The following is a 20,027-nucleotide window of genomic DNA, read 5'->3' as shown; positions in this document are numbered from 1 at the left end:
TAGGCGGGGCCCCAAGTTCCTGGGGGCCCCATAAAACTCTGTTTCCATGTATGGTTAATACAACTATTCCTTATTTTTGCGCATTAATTATTTTTTTGATAAAAATCCTTTGTTTAAAATGCCATCAGAACGCTGATAATATTAAGTGTGTCTCAGCCCCCCCCCCCCCCCCCCCCCCCCCCCCTTCAGTGTCCACCATATTGGATCAGTCCATTTGCTGCACATGTTCAGAAAGGTCCAAACAGACAGCAGCAAACCATTTGAAAACAAACCATGCAAAGAGCAGTGTTGCCAACTTAGCGCTTTAGTCGCTATATTTAGCCACTTTTCAGACCCCTCTAGCACTTTGATTTCTAAAAAGCTCCTAGCGCCAAATCTAGAGACTTTTTTCTGCTACTGGAGACTTTGGAGACAACATCTAAAAGCAGCGAACTCTGCTCTCCAGAGCGAGTAGATTGGTAACCCCGCCTCCTGCTCTCCTCTATCTTGTCTGCTGTCATGATTCATGCAGCTATGATTTCATCCAAATGAAAAATGGAGAACAGATAAGCAGATCATGGCTTGTCTACAGTGAAAAGAAGGACTGGGTTATTTACTTTGGCCTTTTTGGAAACACAGGAAGGAGCAATCAGCTAAGTGAGCTTAGTGCTTGGAAAAAATCTTTCATTCCTTTAGAGACAGCATGAAAAGTCAGCTGAGTACAAAACATAGAGAGGAAAACAAGAAGAAAAGGGACAAGAAGAGAGGGACACAACCTAGAACAGATAATGGATGTCTATTCTATTAACATTTCTCTATCTGGAGAATGGGGTTGTTTGATGTGTTGTCTTCTCCATTCAAAGGGCCCCCTGCCTGTCTTTGCTTAGGGCCCCAAATTTCCTAAATCAGCCTCTGCCTGTGAGTGAAAGCAAGGTGTTACTCTTTTTTTTCTGATGTAGATTGCCCTAAACTGCTCTATCAAAACCACAGGAATCCAATTAACACATTTTCCCCGCTATAACTGCAGGGGGCGCCACCCTTTCCACAAAGGAAACACACAAAGCCATTTAATCACTTTTATTTTTTCCATTTCAACCTCATTGACTTTATTTCACAGAGGTGCATGATTGGAAACAGACAGTGACATCATGGAAGGCAGTGGCCGGCCACTAACCGAAAAAACCTGCAATCAATCAATCAATTCATTTTACCATATCAAACATACACATTTTTGCAAGAAGACAGATTCACAGGCAGGGAATATATCATCTGCTTTTGTTAGGATCAAAAGAAAATGAACAAAACTGATGAAGGGGTAAATAACTGTTAAAGTTAAAACCAAGCTATAATTGGGAATACCTCCTTGTAACCAGTTATAACTGTGCTTAGCTAGTTTTAATTGGTTGAAAGTTGATGTACCTGATAATAATATGTGGTTATAAGTCTCCATGTAAATAACCAGCTATACCTGACATTGACCAGTTAGATTTGATGACAATTAACCACGAGTAACTCTCTGTAAAGCCACATCTGAGCAGTTCTTCTGCAAGATCTAACTGACTTGTGTTTAAAAAGTTAGAACTGGATCAAACCGGATGTAACTGGTTCTTAATTATCTCAAATGATTACAAGTTGTTGTTATTTTTAAGAAAACAAACAAGTTTGAGTTATTTTGTAGTGTTGCACCAATACCAGTATTGGGCGGGGCCCCCATCCAGGGCTAACATGGTGGTATCGGTGTCAACGAGTTCTAACAAATAAGGCACCGATACCATAAAATACCGTAAAAATATATACAAAAAACATGGAAAAAATTATCTCTGGGTCCGTCAAACCAGTAAGGACAAGTAAGAACTATTCAAAACTATGCATCTGTACCACTTATATCCAAATAAACCAATCAGAACTGATTTGGAAGCTTAGGAGACCAACTTGTCCAAACAAGTAAAACAAAAAAATAAATAAAACCTACAACAATTAGAGCCTAAGAGAATGAGTAGAAACCTGTAAGAACCAGTTTGAAACAGTAAAAAAAAAAAAGTAAAAGGAGAATCGGTTGGAGGCAGTTAAAACTGGCAAGAACCAGTGAAAATCCAAGAACTCTGAATGTAAGAAAAAACTCGCTAACACCAGTTAGAAACCGGTTCAATTGGTGAAAACCTGTGAAAACCAGTTAGAAAATGTAACAGCTGTAAGAAGAAGAAACCATTTAGATACATAAAAACTGTCAGAATAATGGAAAATCTGTAGAAACATAAAAAAAAAATGCAAATATTAGTCTGAACCAATTAGAACCCGTTTGAATGAACCAATTGGTCAAACCCAGGGTGAACTAGTTTTAACCAGTCAGAACTAAACAGTATTTAAACGAACTGGTCATAACCGGTGAGATCTGGGGAGAACCAGTTATAACACTGCTAACAGAAAACCTTGCAGCCCCTAACATTCTCTTCGTACAGAAACAAACAATGCTAACACATGCTAAAAGATCCTGTGGCCATTCCCTTCCATTTTTACTGCTCCACATGCTAAAAACACGATAAGAACATATGATGAGCACCAAAGAACCAACCAGAGAGCCAGAAATCCAGAACTAAAAGCTAGTAGCCTGTGACCCAGGTGGTTCTCAAAGCTAGCATAGCTTGGCACAATACATAGAAGCAGTGGGAAACTGTTAGCATTGAGCTAACACATTAACGTCTAAAAAAAATACAAAAAATGTAAAGAATTTTTGTTTATGAAACTAATCTGAGTTTTATCAGATGCTCTTTACCATTTAATTTACAAACAGAACCTGGAGAACATAGATAACCTTCCTTTCCATTCATTTATCTGTAATCTTATTTAGGTCTGCAAAAATGATCCACAGAACTTTGCGCTCTGGGTCTAATGTAAACGAGTGGGAGCTGTTATACCAGATGTTGGTTACAGCAAGAAAGGAAAAAATACATCGACACATTTTTATATTAGGTCTTAAAGTTTTTTGGGGATTTAAACAGTTTAACTTAATGCACCATTTTAAACATTCCGACCTGTGCATGAAACCTGGCTGAAAGGTTTTAGAACCATCAAGGTCCGCCGCTAGACCCCATCCATTACATAACTCCCCCTGTCCTGTATGTGTGAAGGACTCACATCCTTTACCGCCATGGCAACATCAGGCCTTCAAACAGAAACAACATGAAGCGTGATTTTGAACAGGCTATGCCTTAGAGCAGTGGTCTTCAACCCTGGTCCTCAAGATTTACTGTCCTGCAGGTTTTAGATGCATCCCTGCTCCAACACAGCTGAATCAAATGAATGGCTTTTTACCAAGCCTTTGTCAAACTAGTTGGAATGGGTAAATGTAGGTGACCGCAGACAGTCCCGCAGACAGGAGGCCTCTGATTGGTCAAATCTACATCCGCTCTACACTATGCATATTTCCTGTTTCGTACCTTACCAGCTTGTTCTGTTTGTATGACCGCCATCGTGAAAAACGACTGGTGAAGATGGACCAGCTAGAAGAGAGAGGTGTGCGAGAACGCTGGGACCCTTTTTCCCCGCCCTTTTTGGCCCTCATGTCCCTCCGTTGTCGTACAAACTTGCCAACATCTGACTACCTTCTAAACCTACTACACCTTCTCCAGGAACGGGACCAAAGAAAAACTCATTCCAGAGGCAAAGCTGCCAGACCCACCTCTACCTAGAGAGGAAACGTCTGTGGACTGGTGGGTTATGTACTTAGACAGCTCAGTCCAGTTTGCCATCATATTCAACCAAATTTTGCCATTAGACTATAACAACAAAGTGATGCTTGAGATCATGGTTGGTTCGGTCTGGCATTGCTCAATAGTAGCGCGAGTATGCTCGCACAATATCTGGTGGGCCAATCAAATTGTCAGGGCGGGCTTTATACGATGATGGACAGATGATCAACAGTAACGTAATCAACCACGTCACCAAAGCGCGCTTGGGTGACAACAACAATGGCTGCCGCTGGAGAGTTGAGGTGAGTAGATTCTGCTATTAGGTCTGTTCTAGAAGATATCGACAGCAAATTAATTTTAAAAGAGGAACAGAGAAACGCGATCAAGGCTCATCTTCTTATTCTAGGCGTGAAACTGCACGCTTTGAATTTTGTTGACAACAACTATGCGTCGCTTAACATACGCCACGCACTCCGTTCCTCTTATTGGTTGTAGGTCTATCCAATTGAGTGCAGAGGCATTTTTTTTCCTGGTTCGTTCGAAACACGCCCCATAATCACAGCTCTATGGAGCAGCATCAGACTCATTCTGACTAGAATTGAGTAGGACTACGTCAGGCTACATGGTTGGTGCCATTGGAAACAAATTATAAAACGAGGACAGAACATGAAGGGGAAATGGTTCTGGTAGTCCTTGATGCAGCTCTTCTGTTCTTTGGAACCGTTGTTAGCATCTAGAGTTGCTCAGTTGAGCCGTTGGAGATCACTAGCTGAAACAAATCCACCCCTTGCTTAGCAATAGACACTGCTTCAGTGGCATGCTAGATCCAAAGAGATAAAAACTTTCTATAGCTGGGTTAGAGCAAGGCAGGTTTTATATTCAGACCAGAAGAGAAACGGATGAAGACATCTCAAAAAGTGGTTCCCTGTCCGGTTGCTTAGTCAAAAAGGGGGGTTCAGTAGATTTTTTTCACATGTCCTTGAAAGGACCTGACCAAGGGGGGAAAACAAAGTCTGACCCATTTAAAGCGGACCATATGTAAAAGGTGCGGATACCCCCTTTAACAAGTTTTGCTGTGCCTACAAACGATCCGAATGGCTCTGAAAAGACCTTGATGTGAACAGAACCTTTTAGGTACCAAATTCACCTGCTCTAACAGTTACCCCCAGCTTCCACTTCCATCAAAACATTATATTTAAAATCTACTACTGACCCTGAACTTCCTGCTTGGCTCTGATTGGAGGAACAGCTAATAGTTGACCTTTGACCTTTACACTGTCACATCAGCATTAGGTTGGAATAATAAATTATATTTACAAAAGTTTTGTCACTGATCAGAAATGAACACAGCCAGACTCACGGATAGAGATACCCACAGAGAGAACCCACTGGGCAACCTTTAAAAAAACCCAAAGAGAGAACCCGCTGAGGGTAACCTTTAAGAGAACCCAAAGAGAGAACCCGCTGAGGGTAACCTTTAAGAGAACCCAAAGAGAGAACCCGCTGAGGGTAACCTTTAAGAGAACCCAAAGAGAGAACCCGCTGAGGGTAACCTTTAAGAGAACCCAAAGAGAGAACCCGCTGAGGGTAACCTTTAAGAGAACCCAAAGAGAGAACCCGCTGAGGGTAACCTTTAAGTTAACCCAAAGAGAGAACCCGCTGAGGGTAACCTTTAAGAGAACCCAAAGAGAAAACCTGCTGAGGGTAACCTTTAAGAGAACCCAAAGAGAGAACCCGCTGAGGGTAACCTTTAAGAGAACCCAAAGAGAGAACCCGCTGAGGGTAACCTTTAAGAGAACCCAAAGAGAGAACCCGCTGAGGGTAACCTTTAAGAGAACCCAAAGAGAGAACCCGCTGAGGGTAACCTTTAAGAGAACCCAAAGAGAAAACCTGCTGAGGGTAACCTTTAAGAGAACCCAAAGAGAGAACCCGCTGAGGGTAACCTTTAAGAGAACCCAAAGAGAGAACCTGCTGAGGGTAACCTTTAAAAAAACCCAAAGAGAGAACCCACTGAGGGCAACCTTTAAGTTAACCCAAAGAGAGAACCCGCTGAGGGTAACCTTTAAGAGAACCCAAAGAGAGAACCCGCTGAGGGTAACCTTTAAGAGAACCCAAAGTGAAAACCTGCTGAGGGTAACCTTTAAGAGAACCCAAAGAGAGAACCCGCTGAGGGTAACCTTTAAGAGAACCCAAAGAGAGAACCCGCTGAGGGTAACCTTTAAGAGAACCCAAAGAGAAAACCTGCTGAGGGTAACCTTTAAGAGAACCCAAAGAGAGAACCCGCTGAGGGTAACCTTTAAGAGAACCCAAAGAGAGAACCCGCTGAGGGTAACCTTTAAGAGAACCCAAAGAGAGAACCCGCTGAGGGTAACCTTTAAGAGAACCCAAAGAGAGAACCCGCTGAGGGTAACCTTTAAGAGAACCCAAAGAGAGAACCCGCTGAGGCTAACCTTTAAGAGAACCCAAAGAGAGAACCCGCTGAGGGTAACCTTTAAGAGAACCAAAGCATCTGCATTTCTTCAAAGTTTGAACAACAATAAGAATATTTAATTTTTTTTTTTTTTAAACGCTTTCTGCCAAACAAGGGAAGAGATACTGGAGCAGTATCGTCCAAACACACCAAAGTCCAATTCTGGCGGTTCTCCCGAACCGTCAGGGACTTGGTCTAAAACTCATCATCATCATCTTCATCAGTGTCCTTTTTCCTCCTCCTTCCTCAGTTCTGTGATTTTTTCTTCTGGCAGTAAACATCAGGAAGTGTCCAGCCAACCCCAGCCCTGATTGGTCCGTGCTCCGGCCAATCAGCTGCTCCCTAATGCTGGCTTAAAGCAGCTGGAGATGACATCATCACCAGCACCTGCGATGAGTAAGCGCTAAATAAAACCAAAGTTTTTACGGAATTACATCGAAGATTTGAATTTTTTAAACATTTTTATAGATTTTCTCTAATTCATAAAACTCACATTTAAAAGCTCAGATACTGAATTTTTAATTAACTTCCTTCTGCTCATGCCTCCAACATCCAATATTTAAACAGTCTTAAATTTCTTGTTAAATCTGTTGAATCAGAAGTAAAGGAAGTTAATCAAAGACCTGCAGAAAATAAAAATAAATATATATCCATACAGATAACACAGTAATAAAACCCAGCTGTACCCAAACTCACCAGTAGAGGGCAGCAAACCACGTGGGGCGTAAAGGAAGCTGGGAAACATAGTTTGAGATCAAACTGTTTCTTTTCAATAAATGTAATAAATCTAATAAAGTCTTTCTCAGGATGTTTTAAATGTTCCATACTCTGTCAAGTTCTACAGAACCTTCTGGGGTTCTGAGGGGACCAGTCGGTTCTGTATGTGCTTGACCTGCTCACACTTTCTCAGCATTGGTTGAACGGGTAATAGTTCTGTGTGGGTTCTGGTTTTTATACACATTTCTTTTTAAGAACCAGATGTTGGACCAGACCTGCAGGAATGTTGGTGAGGGCCTCCAGAACAGAACCTCTGGCGCTTAGTTTGTGCTGTTTGTCGTCATGTTGGACTTGATGTTTTGAAATGAAATTCTGTCCACCACAGGAAGTTCTGCGAGGGTCCGAAACCTCCTGTGGTTTATGAAGTTTCTGAGATGATTGCTGTGGGACCGGCGAAGCGTTCATCACTTGTTTGGTATCTGTATTAACATCCTGATAAAGGATTGGATTCTTTTGTTGGCTGAAAAAATCCTGCGCTGGACGGCCATGGATGATCCGGTCCTGCTCCTGTCCAGCAGCGATCTGAGATGGGTGGGGGGGGGGTTGTCCCCGCAGACGGCGCCACAATCACATCAGAAACCTTCAGAAGGAAGACCTAGCTCCTCTGACGAGGAATGGATCGTAGCTTTAAACTCCCGAATCCGAACAGAAAGGTTGGTTCCGTCTGGAGGTCGAACCCAGAGAGCAGCAGAACCTCACAGGCTGATTTGGGAAATGTTCTGACCGGGTACCTCTGCCAAAGGTCTGGTCTGGATCGGTTTTGGTTCCTGTGACTCTTCTGCCTTAATTCTTCATAGTTTTAATGTGTGTTGTTGTTGCTCTGAATGAGATCTTTACTCGTTTTTGTAAGATTTGGATAAATGTTCTAGATCCGTTGTGGTTCCTGTGGAAGCATTTTTTTCCTTGGCCTGTTTGCGAGATAAAATATTTTGTGTGCCTGTCCTCTGCCTAAATAGGGGTGATTGCTTAGAAGTCTTGTACCAATCTGTATGCTGGGGTTAAGTTATGGAGTTAAGCGTGGGGATGACAGAAAGCAGTTGCCTCCCGACTCTAGACAAGGATGAAGGAAAGGTCATGAGAGATTAGAATGAGTTCAATCAGCGTCCTTCATGCCGTGAACAGGAGACCAGTTCTGAGTTTATCTGGCTGTTTTTTTTTCTTGGGAATAACCAAATGTTCGTGTGTGAGAAAGTTCTTTGAGTAGGGGTGGGATAGTTCCCACTAGGAGAATGTGTGTGTTTAGGGAATTGCTGGATAAATGTTGAGCTTTGCCCAGTCAGAGCTCTATCTCTCCGTCTCATGACGTTAAACGAATTTGAACATTCTCTTGCAGGAGTCTCAGCTTCCTCCTCAAGTCCACATTCCTCTGGTTGTCCAGAAAAGCTTTGGATTGATTCTGGACCATGTGTGATTCCAGCTGTTTAGGTTGTTTCTGGACTTTGTCCTCAAGAGGTTTCAAATTTTCCTGTCCAGGTTTGGTTTTCCTTTTCCTGATGATTATTTCTCTATCTTTGCTTTTCGAACCCGGTGCGTCTCAGATCGGTTGCGGTTCAAATTTGGATGATACGTGAATTAGTTCTAGATTTCTTCTAGCTGTCCTGGTTTGTTCCTGGATTAGTTTGGATCTTAACTGTTGTGAGATCAGATTGACTTGTGGTTCTAGGTTTGCTTTGCGGTTTGGTTTTGGCTAAATTGTAAACTCTTTCAGGATCTAGTTATCGTATTCTGCTTTCCAATCAGGACAGACTTTCATGATGGCATCATCATCATCATCTTCAATGTTTTAGCTCCAGTAAAATCAAGTGTTCTCTCCTTCCACCTCAGCACTAAGCTCCTCCCCTTCTTCCTCCACGCTCTCCACGATTGGCTGATGGATCAAAGGCTCCTCCCCTCTGCCGGCTCTCGATAGGACGTCCATCCATCTGCGCTGTAGCTCCTCCCCCTCTGCGCTGAAGTAAAGAGTCAGGTGACTCTGGGAAATCTTGAAGGCGTGTCGCCGTTCCAGGCGATCACATGACTCAGGCTGAGAGACCTCAAAGCCAATCAGAGGGATGCTACGCTGCGCCTTGACATCCTGTGGAAAACAAGAACATGATGAGTTCTGATCTCGGCTGGACTTGAAATAATGATGTAGATCAGGTCGGCCTCCCAAAAAAACAGCCCATAACACCCTCCTCTCCCTTAACCTGACTCCGCCAGATGGATTTGCTCCGCATATCCATCTGGAAACCTTCCGTTGAAGTAATTTTGGGAAGGGGCGAAAATACTGGTTAGCTGATTGGCCTATGTTGGTGATAGACGGGCCAAATAAACCAATCAGATCAACGAAGCATATGACGTACTAACAGAGCGACGACGAAGAGGAGCCAATTGATAGATCAAACTCTTGCCGAAACCAGTCGGGAGAAGAGCAAAAACATCTTTTCCTCTGAGAAAAGCCTCCAGAGCAGTGTTTTGCTCTTCTTTCAGTGAAGAAATACTCTGTAATTCCGATAAAACTTGCTCGATAGCCACGCTAACGCTAGTTAGCGGCTAAAGCCGCCATGTTCCTTAGACTGAACTGTCGCGCTTCTCGTCGCACCTCAACCCGCCTCAAAGCCAACGCTGATTGGACGTTCGTTTGGTGAACGGCTCCAAATTTTCTTCAACGGAGAGTCTCCAGACTGATCTGCGAGTGAAACCTTGAAAGCTCGCGAGATCAGGATGGTCTCACGAGGCTACCTCTCACTGCCTGCAAAGAAAAACAGCCCACCTTTTTTAATAGCCGGGCTGTTCCTGTAATGCTTACAGTAGCCTGTAGGGGGCCCCAGAAGGGTTCCCTTGGTCCTCCTCAGCAGGTTCATTCATGCATGTAACAAAACGAGATGGAGGTAAAGGGAAGCGTCACCTGTGGAGCGCCGTAGATGTAGAGCACCAGCGGCTCGTTTTCAGGGATGACGCACCACGCCTTCTGCCAGCCGCGTCCCCCTCCTTTCTCCATGTGGTGAAGAAAACTACAAATCACACTGTTCTCTGCTGCCAGCGAGGCCTGTTTCTGCAGCACCAAAACAAGAGGCAATCAATTATCCCAAGGAAAAGGAGAGAGGACAGTACCGGTGATGTCACACTGACCTCCAGGATGGAGCGCCTCCTCTGAGTGCTGCTGCTCAGTCCTCCTGGCGAAGGCGAGACTCCCACCAGAGTGATATAGCAGTCTACACAAACACGGTTGGTCCGGTTGTTGTCGTACGACAAACGAGCGCGAAACTCGGAGCATTTTCCACAAACCACCTGGAAGGCATAGGACAAAGGGTCAGAGACGCGTCAGGCTTCAGACGGCGAGCGATGACGGTGGACGTACGTGTCCGCAGGCTTTGCAGTGGTGCCGTCTCTTGGTGATGGAGTTGAACGGCTCCTGACACTTCATGCACAGAGTTACTTCCTTCTCTCTGATCGGGGTTGGAGCTCGTTTTCCCAACTCCACACAACTCTGAAACAGAAGCACAGGGAGTTACGGCCAGGCCTCAGAAGGCCGCAGGACCACAGGGGAACAGCAGGGGGAGTGCTGTGTTACCGGGGAGTGAGGCGGGGTGGACTCATCATCACGCAGCGAACAGGTCAGGTATCTGAAGCTCTCCATCGTCTGCTCGTGGCGCTGAATGGTGGCCTGGATAGCCTGAAAGTGGAAAAAAAAAAACACAAAAGAAAATTTATTCCATTATTTTCTATATTTATCTCCTTAATATTGTTCTTTTTTTATTTGAATACATCATTGGTTGCCTTGGTATCCCTTTTGTGTGTTTTGAGCTTCTGTATGCTTTCTAGTTGCTTCACTGCAGCGACATTTACAAGAGAACATCGTCTGAACATCAGGGATTCATCTCTGGGGAATTAATCTCTAGTCCTCAGAGATCTGCAGAGTTTTAATTGGGATCCTGATGGCTAATTGTGCCAAAGACGATGCTTTCATAGTGGGGATCAGGACTTTTACAAGGAGAGAAGAAACAACATTCCAAAAGGAGACCAATTTTGCAAAAAGACAATAAAGGGAGCGAAAAAAAAAAAACAGAGTCCCTCGTCTGCCTGCTTCTGCCCATCAACCGGTTCAGCAGCCTTCGTGGTTTCGGCACCTAGACCTCTCTGGCCGGCGTCCGCCGCATGCTGTGGGATATCATCCAGCTGGATTCAGCTCCTTCTTCTGGGCTCGGACTGAACTTTATAACCAGGTTAGCAACCGACACGCTCGTAATCGTCCTCCATCAGATTTACGAGGTCACTAACCCGAGTTTTCCCCTCTACAGAGGTTCCAGCCTTTTTCATCCTAGCTGCTGAGTCGCATATTTTACGTGTTGTCAATAAACGCTTTAGTAAATGACATCAGTCTGTCTGCTTGAAATATCTGCTTATATCCTCATGTATAACCTTAAATGGGTAAACCTGTCATTAATGAATGTGATGGAAATCTGTCTAAATTAAATAAATAGTAAAAAAAAAAAGATAAGAGGAGGATGATGATGATCAGGCCCTCCAGCATCTGAGGGAGAAAATAGCTCCAAGACACCTGTGCTGGGAAACAGGAATCCGTCCTACATACCTACATAAGCAGCTAAAGGTCCACTCCTGTTCTGAAAACTGATCTATAATCCTAATCACCTTGCTGGCATTTTACATACCAGAGTTGTTTTTGTACTTCTATTTAAGTCATTATTTGGGCGTACACACTTGTAAACAACATTCTAATAACATTCTCCAGATTTATCCAGAATAATTTTCAGGGTATCAGATCTTTTATTGGCATTTTTCAGATAAACTGTAAATATTTTTTATTTTGCATGTTGCCACGGCAATTCAGGCATCTACATAGGATTAAACTTCTAGGAACAGTTTTTATTTCATGTTTTATGAGAGGGCTTGAACCAGAGCTGCTACCCGTCAATCACTGATGTAGGATTTGGGTTCCTCAAGTTGTCATGAAGACTTTCTGTTTAATCCTGGAAGCTTTTTTTAGTGTCTGAAAGCTTTAGGTTTCAGAAACAACCGATATTTGTTTTCATTAGCGACCAGACTGTTTTAAGAGACTGCTCAAAAGCAACAGAACCTGTGTGAACTCACCTGGATCCAGTCCTTCTTCTCCTCCTCGGTCCTGCAGAAACGCAAACACAAGGTCAACCCATCTTCATAGAAACTATGGAATCCAGTTATGTTCCATAGCTTTTATCATTAGCATATATGTCTGTTAGCATCTTCAGTATTTAGCATCGGTAGCATCTGGTGTCATTGGCATCTGCAGAATGACTGCCACTTGTTCCTTAAAATACAGAATCCTCTTTTATTTAGTAGTTAAAAGTTGCATCCCTAATTGAACCAACAAGGAAAGCAATTTATCCCATATTTTCATAAATGTTTGATTCACACATCTGTCACACACACTAAATCTAACAAACGTTAACCAAAGACAAAGGAGAAACTATCAAAGCCAACTAAAGTGTCTTGCTTCTAAGCAGGACCCCCTCTGCTTCTCGTCAGCTGCTGTCATGGTTGCCAGGAGACGGACTCCCATTGACCTCCACTGCTCTCTGTCACCAGCAGACTCTCCACCATTGTTAAACTGAAGAGAAAAACATCCAAAGACTAGCCAAGGACCATCCAAAGACCATCCAAGGACCAGCCAAGGACCAGCGAAAGACCATCCAAGGTACAACCAAGGAACATCCAAAGACTAGCCAAGGACAATCCAAGGACCATCCAAAGACCAGCCAAGGACCAGCGAAAGACCATCCAAGGACCAGCCAAGGACCATCCAAAGACTAACCAAGGACCAGCCAAGGACCATCCAAAGACCATCCAAGGACCATCCAAAGACCATCCAAAGACCAGTAAAGGACCAGCCAAAGAGATCCAAGGACCATCCGAGGACCAGCCAAAGACCATCCAAGGACCATCCGAGGACCAGCCAAAGACCATCCAAAGACCAGTAAAGGACCAGCCAAAGAGATCCAAGGACCATCCGAGGACCAGCCAAGGACCAGCCAAAGACCATCCAAGGACCATCCGAGGACCAGCCAAGGACCAGCGAAAGACTAGCCAAGGACCATCCAAGGACAAGCCAAGGACCAGCCAAAGACCATCCAAGGACCAGCAAAAGACCAGCCAAGGACCAGCGAAAGACTAGCCAAGGACCATCCAAAGACCATCCAAGGACCAGCCAAAGACCAGCCAAGGACCAGTGAAAGACTAGCCAAGGACCATCTAAGGACAAGCCAAGGACCAGCAAAGGACCATCCACAGACCAGCCAAAGACCAGCCAAGGACCATCCAAGGACCAGCCAAAGCTTAGCCAATAACCATCCAAAGACCATCCAAGGACCAGCCAAAGATCAGCCAAGGACCAGTGAAAGACTAGCCAATAACCATCCAAAGACCATCCAAGGACCAGCCAAGGACCATCCAAGGACCAGCCAAAGCTTAGCCAATAACCATCCAAAGACCATCCAAGGACAAGCCAAGGACCATCCAAAGACCAGCCAAGGACCAGCCAAGGAACAGCCAAAGACTAGCCAAGGACCATCCAAGGACCATCCAAGGACCAGCCAAAGACTAGCCAAGAACAATCCAAAGACCATCCAAGGACCAGCCAAGGACCATCCAAAGACCAGCCAAGGACCAGCCAAGGAACAGCCAAGGACCAGCCAAAGACTAGCCAAGAACCATCCAAGGACCAACCAAGGACCATCCAAAGACCAGCCAAGGACCAGCCAAGGAACAGCCAAAGACCAGTCAAAGACTAGCCAAGGACCATCCAAGGACCAGCCAAAGACTAGCCAAGTACCATCCAAGGACCAACCAAGGCCCAGCCAAGGACCATATAAAGACCAGCCAAGGAAAGTGGGGAAATATTGAATGGCTATGACTGTAGTAGCTGAAGGTGTAGTTGCACTAACCTGGCCTGCAGCTCCAAAGATCTCTGCTTCCCAGACACAAGGAACGTCCTGCAGGGAACAGCAACGCCGCTCGTCTCCTTCAGCTGTGGACAGAAACACTCGTTGTCAGTTGAACCGACCAAAACTCTTCCAGGTCGGTGCGATCAGGAATGTTCCTGCTGGCTCATGGCGAGTCGTTCTGAGCACGCTCAGAATCAAACCTCTATTTGAGCTTTTCTGGCTGCAGGAGGAGCTACAGGTTCTGGCCTCTATCAGTTTGTTCTGTTTGGACCTGCAGGTGGTTCCGATTCTGGTGCTCTAAGCGCCATTAACCGGCCTTCATCTAAGAATCAAAGCAGAGCCGCCAGCAGGGGGCGCTGGGTCTCACCTCCATGCCTTCCACGTCGATGCGAGCTCGGACGCTGTACTTCTGGCCAATCAGACGCAGCTTTGGGACACAGTAGAGCAGTCTGTCGTTAAACTGAAGAGAAAAACAGGTGAGTCGTCAGTACCTGAAGACTGGACCATCTGGGTGAGCCAAACAGAACCAACAGTACCAGGATCAGGTATCGGTCCTGCGTGGTGCCGTTCTTATTGGACAGTTTGAGGATGTGTCCTTCTTTGATGAGCTCATTAGTCGGGTTAACGATGTCCTCCTCTCCTCCCAGAAGCTCGTACACCTTCAACAACTTCCTCATTCGCTCCTGGGAAAAAAGACAGGAAGCTGTAGTCAAAGAGCCACCATTTCCATTTGGGTTCACCAGAACCCAGCGGGGATGAGTAATTCAAGAGCACACCTCCAGGAACGACAACAGAACTCTTCATCAGACCTTTTTAAAACAGACCAGGTGATCAACCCCTCAGAGTAGCAAATATTCAACAGACGAGCGAGTATTCCCCGATGGTGGTTTGGACACATTTAGGGCCTGACTTTCAGAAGGGCGACACGTTTTAAAACAGGTATGCTGCTGGTAGGAAGATGTTCTTTTACAGGCTTTGCATGAAGCACAGTTTCTCCAAAGAACCATAAAAACAATCCACTGGACTTTGTTTCCAAGTTTGAAGACGTTTCTCTTCCATCCAGGAAGATTTTTCAATTCAAAATGTCAGAAATAGCGTTTAGTTCCAGGTTTTATCCAGCAGCCCAACAAAGCCTTGATTTTGTTTAGACAAATAGAAACGGATGAACGGGTCCCCCCCTTTGAATTAGATATTTTGAATTGAAAAAGCTTCCTGGGTGGGAAGCAAAACATCTTCAAACTTGAAAACAAAGTCCAGAGGATTGTTTTTTTTTACTTTTTTTGGAATGACTATGAACTGGATGACTGAGAATCTTCACCAGCATAGCTGATCATTTGTTTCCAGGAACTAGTCTATGCCTAAAACATTGTTGGAAGGAAGAAGGAATTATTGGATCTATTGTTTGCGGAAATTAATCTGTGTCAGATTAAGGTGAATAAGAGGGACTAGTTTTTTGTTTTTTCGCAGGAATATATTCGTAATTAGTCGGTTGCTTGCAGAAATTAGTCTGGCCCAACCACCCTTTTTTTTTTGCAGGAATCAGTGTTTATCTGGTCCTTTATTTGGGCCACTGTATAAAACCTGGAACTCGACACTATTTCTGACATTTTGAACTGAAAAATCTTCCTGGATGGAAGAGAAACGTCTTCAAACTTGGAAACAAAGTCCAGTGGATTGATTCTTTAAGGTTTTTGTTACAGGTCATGATTCATGTTCTCCACCCAGTTTTTCCCGCACCCCTGATTTGGGTGCGTAGTTCTGTGCAGGGGTCTCTACCACCCACCCATCCAATTACCACCATTACAAAATGTGGGCTGGTACCACCATGACTCTGCAGGACTCATTGGGTCGCATGGTTCTGACCGGACTGTGTTTTCTTACCATCTTCCTGATGGCGGCGTTGGAGTGTTCTGCGGCCGTGGCGATCAGCTCCAGAGACTCTGCAGAAAAACATGAGATGTTTGATGACATCATTCGTCTTCGGTTTCCTGTAGCACCTATTTGGGAAACAGCGCCCCCTACAGGGGAGGTTCCCCCCACGTTACAAGCAGCCAAACCAGCAGTATCAATCAGTCAACTGACAGCCCTGAAAGGGCGGGCCAATGATTGGCTAAGGGTGGACCATCCCTGGCCCCCTCTAGCTCCGTCCCTTGGTTTAAGAAACCTGTAGAAGGTTTTTAGAAACAGAAAATGTTCTAAAGAAACTGGAACAGAAAGCAAAAAAACTTTTTCCAACATCCCTAGGAGCAGTTTTGTTTTAGTCAACGATGACGAAATTATTTCATTGATGCTCCTTTTTTCCTGACGCAGCTTTGCTGCTCCAGCTGTGCGTCAGATCGTTTCACATTTTTTTCATCTGTTATCATCAGTCCATCAGGCTGCATTCCAGAAAAGGTTCTTCATTTCTACGGCGTTAACGTTTACAAAGAACTGTTTTTGTTTATTTATTTTGGAATAAATAAACTCCGAAAAACTTCTCAATCAAAAAATATTTGCTGTTTTCTTAGATTTTATTTTTTCCCATTTGATCTTTTTTTATTACGTTTTTTTTAATGTATGTTTCTCAAAAGTTCAGTAATATTTCTGTGTGTTTGTACAGACGGATGTTTGGGGTGTTTGTTTTCATACTCTGGGCGTCCCTGCGGTCCGGGGCGTCCTCAGGCAGCCGGTTCAGGTAGTCTTTGAGCAGAAGCTCGTAGCGGGGGATCCTCTGGACCGGCTCCAGCATGTGGTGCTGCAGGGTCAGGTTCCCGCAGCGCTCCTCCCTCTGCACAGACGCCACAAACCCAACATGAGCTGGGAACCACAGCGGATCGCTGGAAACAGACCCAGACAGAGAACCGTACCTGGATCTCCTGAATGATGGCCTTGAACTGAGTGGACCTCTCCATCCAGATGTTCACCAGCTCCATGGCTCGGTCAAAGTTCTTCACATACTCTCCGTACATCTTCAGGAAAGGAGCCAGCTTCTGGAGGATGTCTCCGATCCGCGGGTTTGAGTCCCTGCAGCCAATCAAAGATTTGACATCAGAGCAGAGGCGTGGGGCAGAGGAGGAGGGGCGGAGGTGGGACCAGGTGCTCACCACTCCTCCATGCGCTTCTGCAGTGCAGGCAGCAGGAACTGCTGGTGGAAGCAGTAGATGGAGCAGATGTTGGAGAAGATCCCCTGGACCACGTCGCACGGGAAGGAGGAACGGGACCGCGCCTCCTCCAGGAGTCTGGCACAGAAGACCTGCAGGAGGAGGCGGTGTTAGAGGCTGCGTGGTTCTAGATCATCAGGGGGCGGGGCTCCTGCATCACTCACCTGGTCCAGCAGGTGGAGCTTTGACACGTAGGCGATCTCTGTGAGCAGCAGCTCGTTAGCGATGTTGAAGACCCTCTGATGGACAGACAGCTTGACACAGAGACAAGGTTCAGGTTCTGCTGCTCTGATCCCGTCTTTACCCTCTAAACCTGTCTTACCTCCACAGAGTCCTGTCTGTCTGTTTTGGGCGGGACCAGCACCATGGTTAGCTCCGCCTCCTCCTCCAGGTCGCTATCTCCCTCCTCGGAAAACTCCCTCCTCCTCCTCTCCCCTCCCCTGGCCACCCTCTCCTCCCCCTCCCCAGTGGTAGAGGAGGAGCTGGAGAGGCGGGGCAGGAGGGCGGGGCTGCATGGATAGGCCACGCCCCCATCGTCCACGCTGGCGAAGCAGAGCTCCTCGCTGTGAGACGGTGAGCTGATGCTGTCAATGCCGCTGTCTCGGTTCGCCAGCTTCCCGTCCGTCTGGGAGGAGGGGAGGGACAGACGCTCAGAGGGCAGCTCTGATTGGTCGAGGAGTATCTGTGGCTGCTGGTCATCCGTTTCCACGGTGACCACATCATCGTCAAGGTTCTTCTCAGAGGCGCTGTAACCTGACTCCATGGACAGGCGCTTCTGATGGACATCGTCACGACACGCTGCCACAAGCTCTTCATCCTCCTCATCATCATCATCCTCATTATCCTCATCTTCATCACACAGCTCGCCATCCCCACCGCCTGCAGGGTCCCTATCTGGCTCCACCCCCTCGGGTCGGGAGGGGGCGGGCGAGGCAGACGATAGAGGGGATGAAGATCGGGAGCTGGGGGGGTCCAGGGGGCGGGGACACAGAGCCCCCCCGGTGATGTCAGGAACCACGATGATCTGCTCTCTGGAAAACAAAGCAGACATGAACAATGGAGAACAGTGATGACATCACTTCCTCCTGACCAACCACAACTTACCGCTCAAATTTCTCTATGAGCGACAGGACGCAGGTGGGGGAGGCGGTGCCATCGGTCCTAGTGGAAGGTGTCCAACCACCCCGGGGGTCTGTGGGGAGAGGTCTGCAGGGGGCAGGAGGCGGTGGGGGCTTCTCTTGGATTCGGGGGCGTGGCCTGATCAGTCCAGCCTGCTGTTGGAGGTGGGGGGGCTTCGGGGGGACTTTTTTGGGGTGTGGGGGGGGGGTCATAGATTAGCATTGTTTCCACTTATGAGAAATGAAAGGTAGACGCGGTGTGAGGTGCTCACCCTGAGGTTTAGGTCCCGGCAGCGGTGGGCGGACCCGGTTCGGTGCCGTTACCGTGGCAGCTGGCAGTTCTGGTGGACCCGTGTCGTTCACAGAAACACAGCAATCCACTGGCTCCGCACCTTCCTCCAAAGACCCGGACCCCGGTTCAGAGTCAGACTGTGGAGTGTCACCATCCAGCACCCCCTGGTGGCCACAAGGAGAGCAGGACGGCTCCAGAGAGAGGCCCTTAGCCAGCAGGCTGGGGCTGGTGGAAGAGGCGGGGCCTGAGAGGGATGGGGAGGATAGAGGTCAGACCACAGGCCTCATTTCATGCTGATATTATATTTAATGAAATAAAACATAAAGATTTCATTCATTTCTTCCCATAAACCTGCAGTTCTCTGCTGCATCTTCAAAGAGTTATGCTCTCAATGACCTACAGGGGGCGTTTTCTACATCGGTTCCAACAGCTTCACCAAAAACCTCAGGTCCAAATGGGTGGAGTGGGTTCTGGAGCAACATCTCCACTAATCCCAGATGAATTACCATCTCCTAATAGAATCTGTTAGGATTTAAAAACTGTCTCACTAAATCGTCTTTAAGGGGTGAAGCAGAAAAATAAAGTCATAAAACCAAGTGCAGCCTGTTTATAGAGCAGCTCTAATGGTTCCCAGTAAAACAGACATCTGTGACCCAGTAAGGGTCGGACTGATCCAGCCAATTAACGGAGCTCCAGCTACCGAGGAGAAATTCATTATGGGAAAATGTGTCCAGTGGCTCTGTGAGCAGCAACATCTCGGCAGCTTCCTGCAGCAGAGCCTGGGCCAAACAGGAAGTGTGTGTGTGGAGGGGGGTGGGGGGGTGGGGTGGTTCAAACGTGAACTTGTTGGGAGGTCATGAGAAAGCCAGTGCGGAATGATCTAGAACAGATGTTGTTCTGCTGCTAAATACTCACAGGAATTCAGAACATTAGTGAAAAAAACTTCTAACCAAACTACATTACCCACAATCCTCCAACAGCATCATGGATCAGCCAAATATTCTGATTCAAAGATTCTAAATGTTCATCACCTGCTTCTGTTCAGCACCAACAAGCACAAACAGAAAGGTTATCTATACTGTTCTCTGTCTAGATGTGGTTCTGAGAGTTTAAGATTTCTGGATTACCGGGAAGGATCCAACGTTCCGGATCACTGAGAAGGATCTAACGTTCCGAATCACTGGGAAGGATCTAACGTTCCAGATCACTTGGAAGGTTGTAATATTAGGGATCCATTAGAAGGTTCTAACGTTCCGGATCACTGAGAAGGTTCTAACGTTCCAGATCACTGAGAAGGATCTAACGTTCCGGATCACTGGAAAGGATCTAATGTTCCAAATCACTAGGAAGGTTCTAACGTTCCGCATCACTGAGAAGGATCTAACGTTCCGAATCACTGAGAAGGATCTAACGTTCCGAATCACTGGGAAGGATCTAACGTTCCGAATCACTGGGAAGGATCTAACGTTCCGAATCACTGGGAAGGATCTAACGTTCCGAATCACTGAGAAGGATCTAACGTTCCGAATCACTGAGAAGGATCTAACGTTCCGAATCACTGAGAAGGATCTAACGTTCCGAATCACTGAGAAGGATCTAACGTTCCGAATCACTGGGAAGGATCTAACGTTCCGAATCACTG

The 20,027-nt window shown here is 46.1% G+C and overlaps 1 protein-coding gene across 2 annotated transcripts in view; it reads right to left on the bottom strand.

Annotated features, from left to right (window-relative positions):
• Positions 1–6,233: 6,233 nt before the first annotated feature.
• The window catches only part of fgd1 (FYVE, RhoGEF and PH domain containing 1), a 32,131-nt gene continuing 18,337 nt past the window's right edge, over positions 6,234–20,027 (bottom strand). For both annotated transcript variants that reach the window (XM_038298432.1, XM_038298430.1), the window contains exons 2-18: positions 18,366–18,629; positions 18,080–18,278; positions 17,298–18,006; positions 17,140–17,229; positions 16,919–17,067; positions 16,682–16,838; positions 16,464–16,602; positions 15,717–15,775; positions 14,372–14,518; positions 14,203–14,295; positions 13,836–13,918; positions 12,007–12,037; positions 10,469–10,570; positions 10,256–10,384; positions 10,027–10,185; positions 9,803–9,949; positions 6,234–8,989 (exon numbers count right to left, since the gene is read on the bottom strand). In XM_038298432.1, the coding sequence (XP_038154360.1) occupies positions 8,714–8,989; positions 9,803–9,949; positions 10,027–10,185; positions 10,256–10,384; positions 10,469–10,570; positions 12,007–12,037; positions 13,836–13,918; positions 14,203–14,295; positions 14,372–14,518; positions 15,717–15,775; positions 16,464–16,602; positions 16,682–16,838; positions 16,919–17,067; positions 17,140–17,229; positions 17,298–18,006; positions 18,080–18,278; positions 18,366–18,629 (2,933 nt within the window). In that variant the 3' untranslated portion in view covers positions 6,234–8,713. The remainder of the gene's footprint in view (positions 8,990–9,802; positions 9,950–10,026; positions 10,186–10,255; positions 10,385–10,468; positions 10,571–12,006; positions 12,038–13,835; positions 13,919–14,202; positions 14,296–14,371; positions 14,519–15,716; positions 15,776–16,463; positions 16,603–16,681; positions 16,839–16,918; positions 17,068–17,139; positions 17,230–17,297; positions 18,007–18,079; positions 18,279–18,365; positions 18,630–20,027) is intronic.

Source organism: Cyprinodon tularosa, unplaced genomic scaffold, assembly GCF_016077235.1.
Source record: "Cyprinodon tularosa strain WSP-4 unplaced genomic scaffold, ASM1607723v1 ctg407, whole genome shotgun sequence".
Classification (NCBI taxonomy): Eukaryota; Metazoa; Chordata; class Actinopteri; order Cyprinodontiformes; family Cyprinodontidae; genus Cyprinodon; species Cyprinodon tularosa.
The sequence above is the reverse complement of the archived record's forward strand: the minus strand, read 5'-3'. Positions and strand labels throughout refer to the sequence as shown.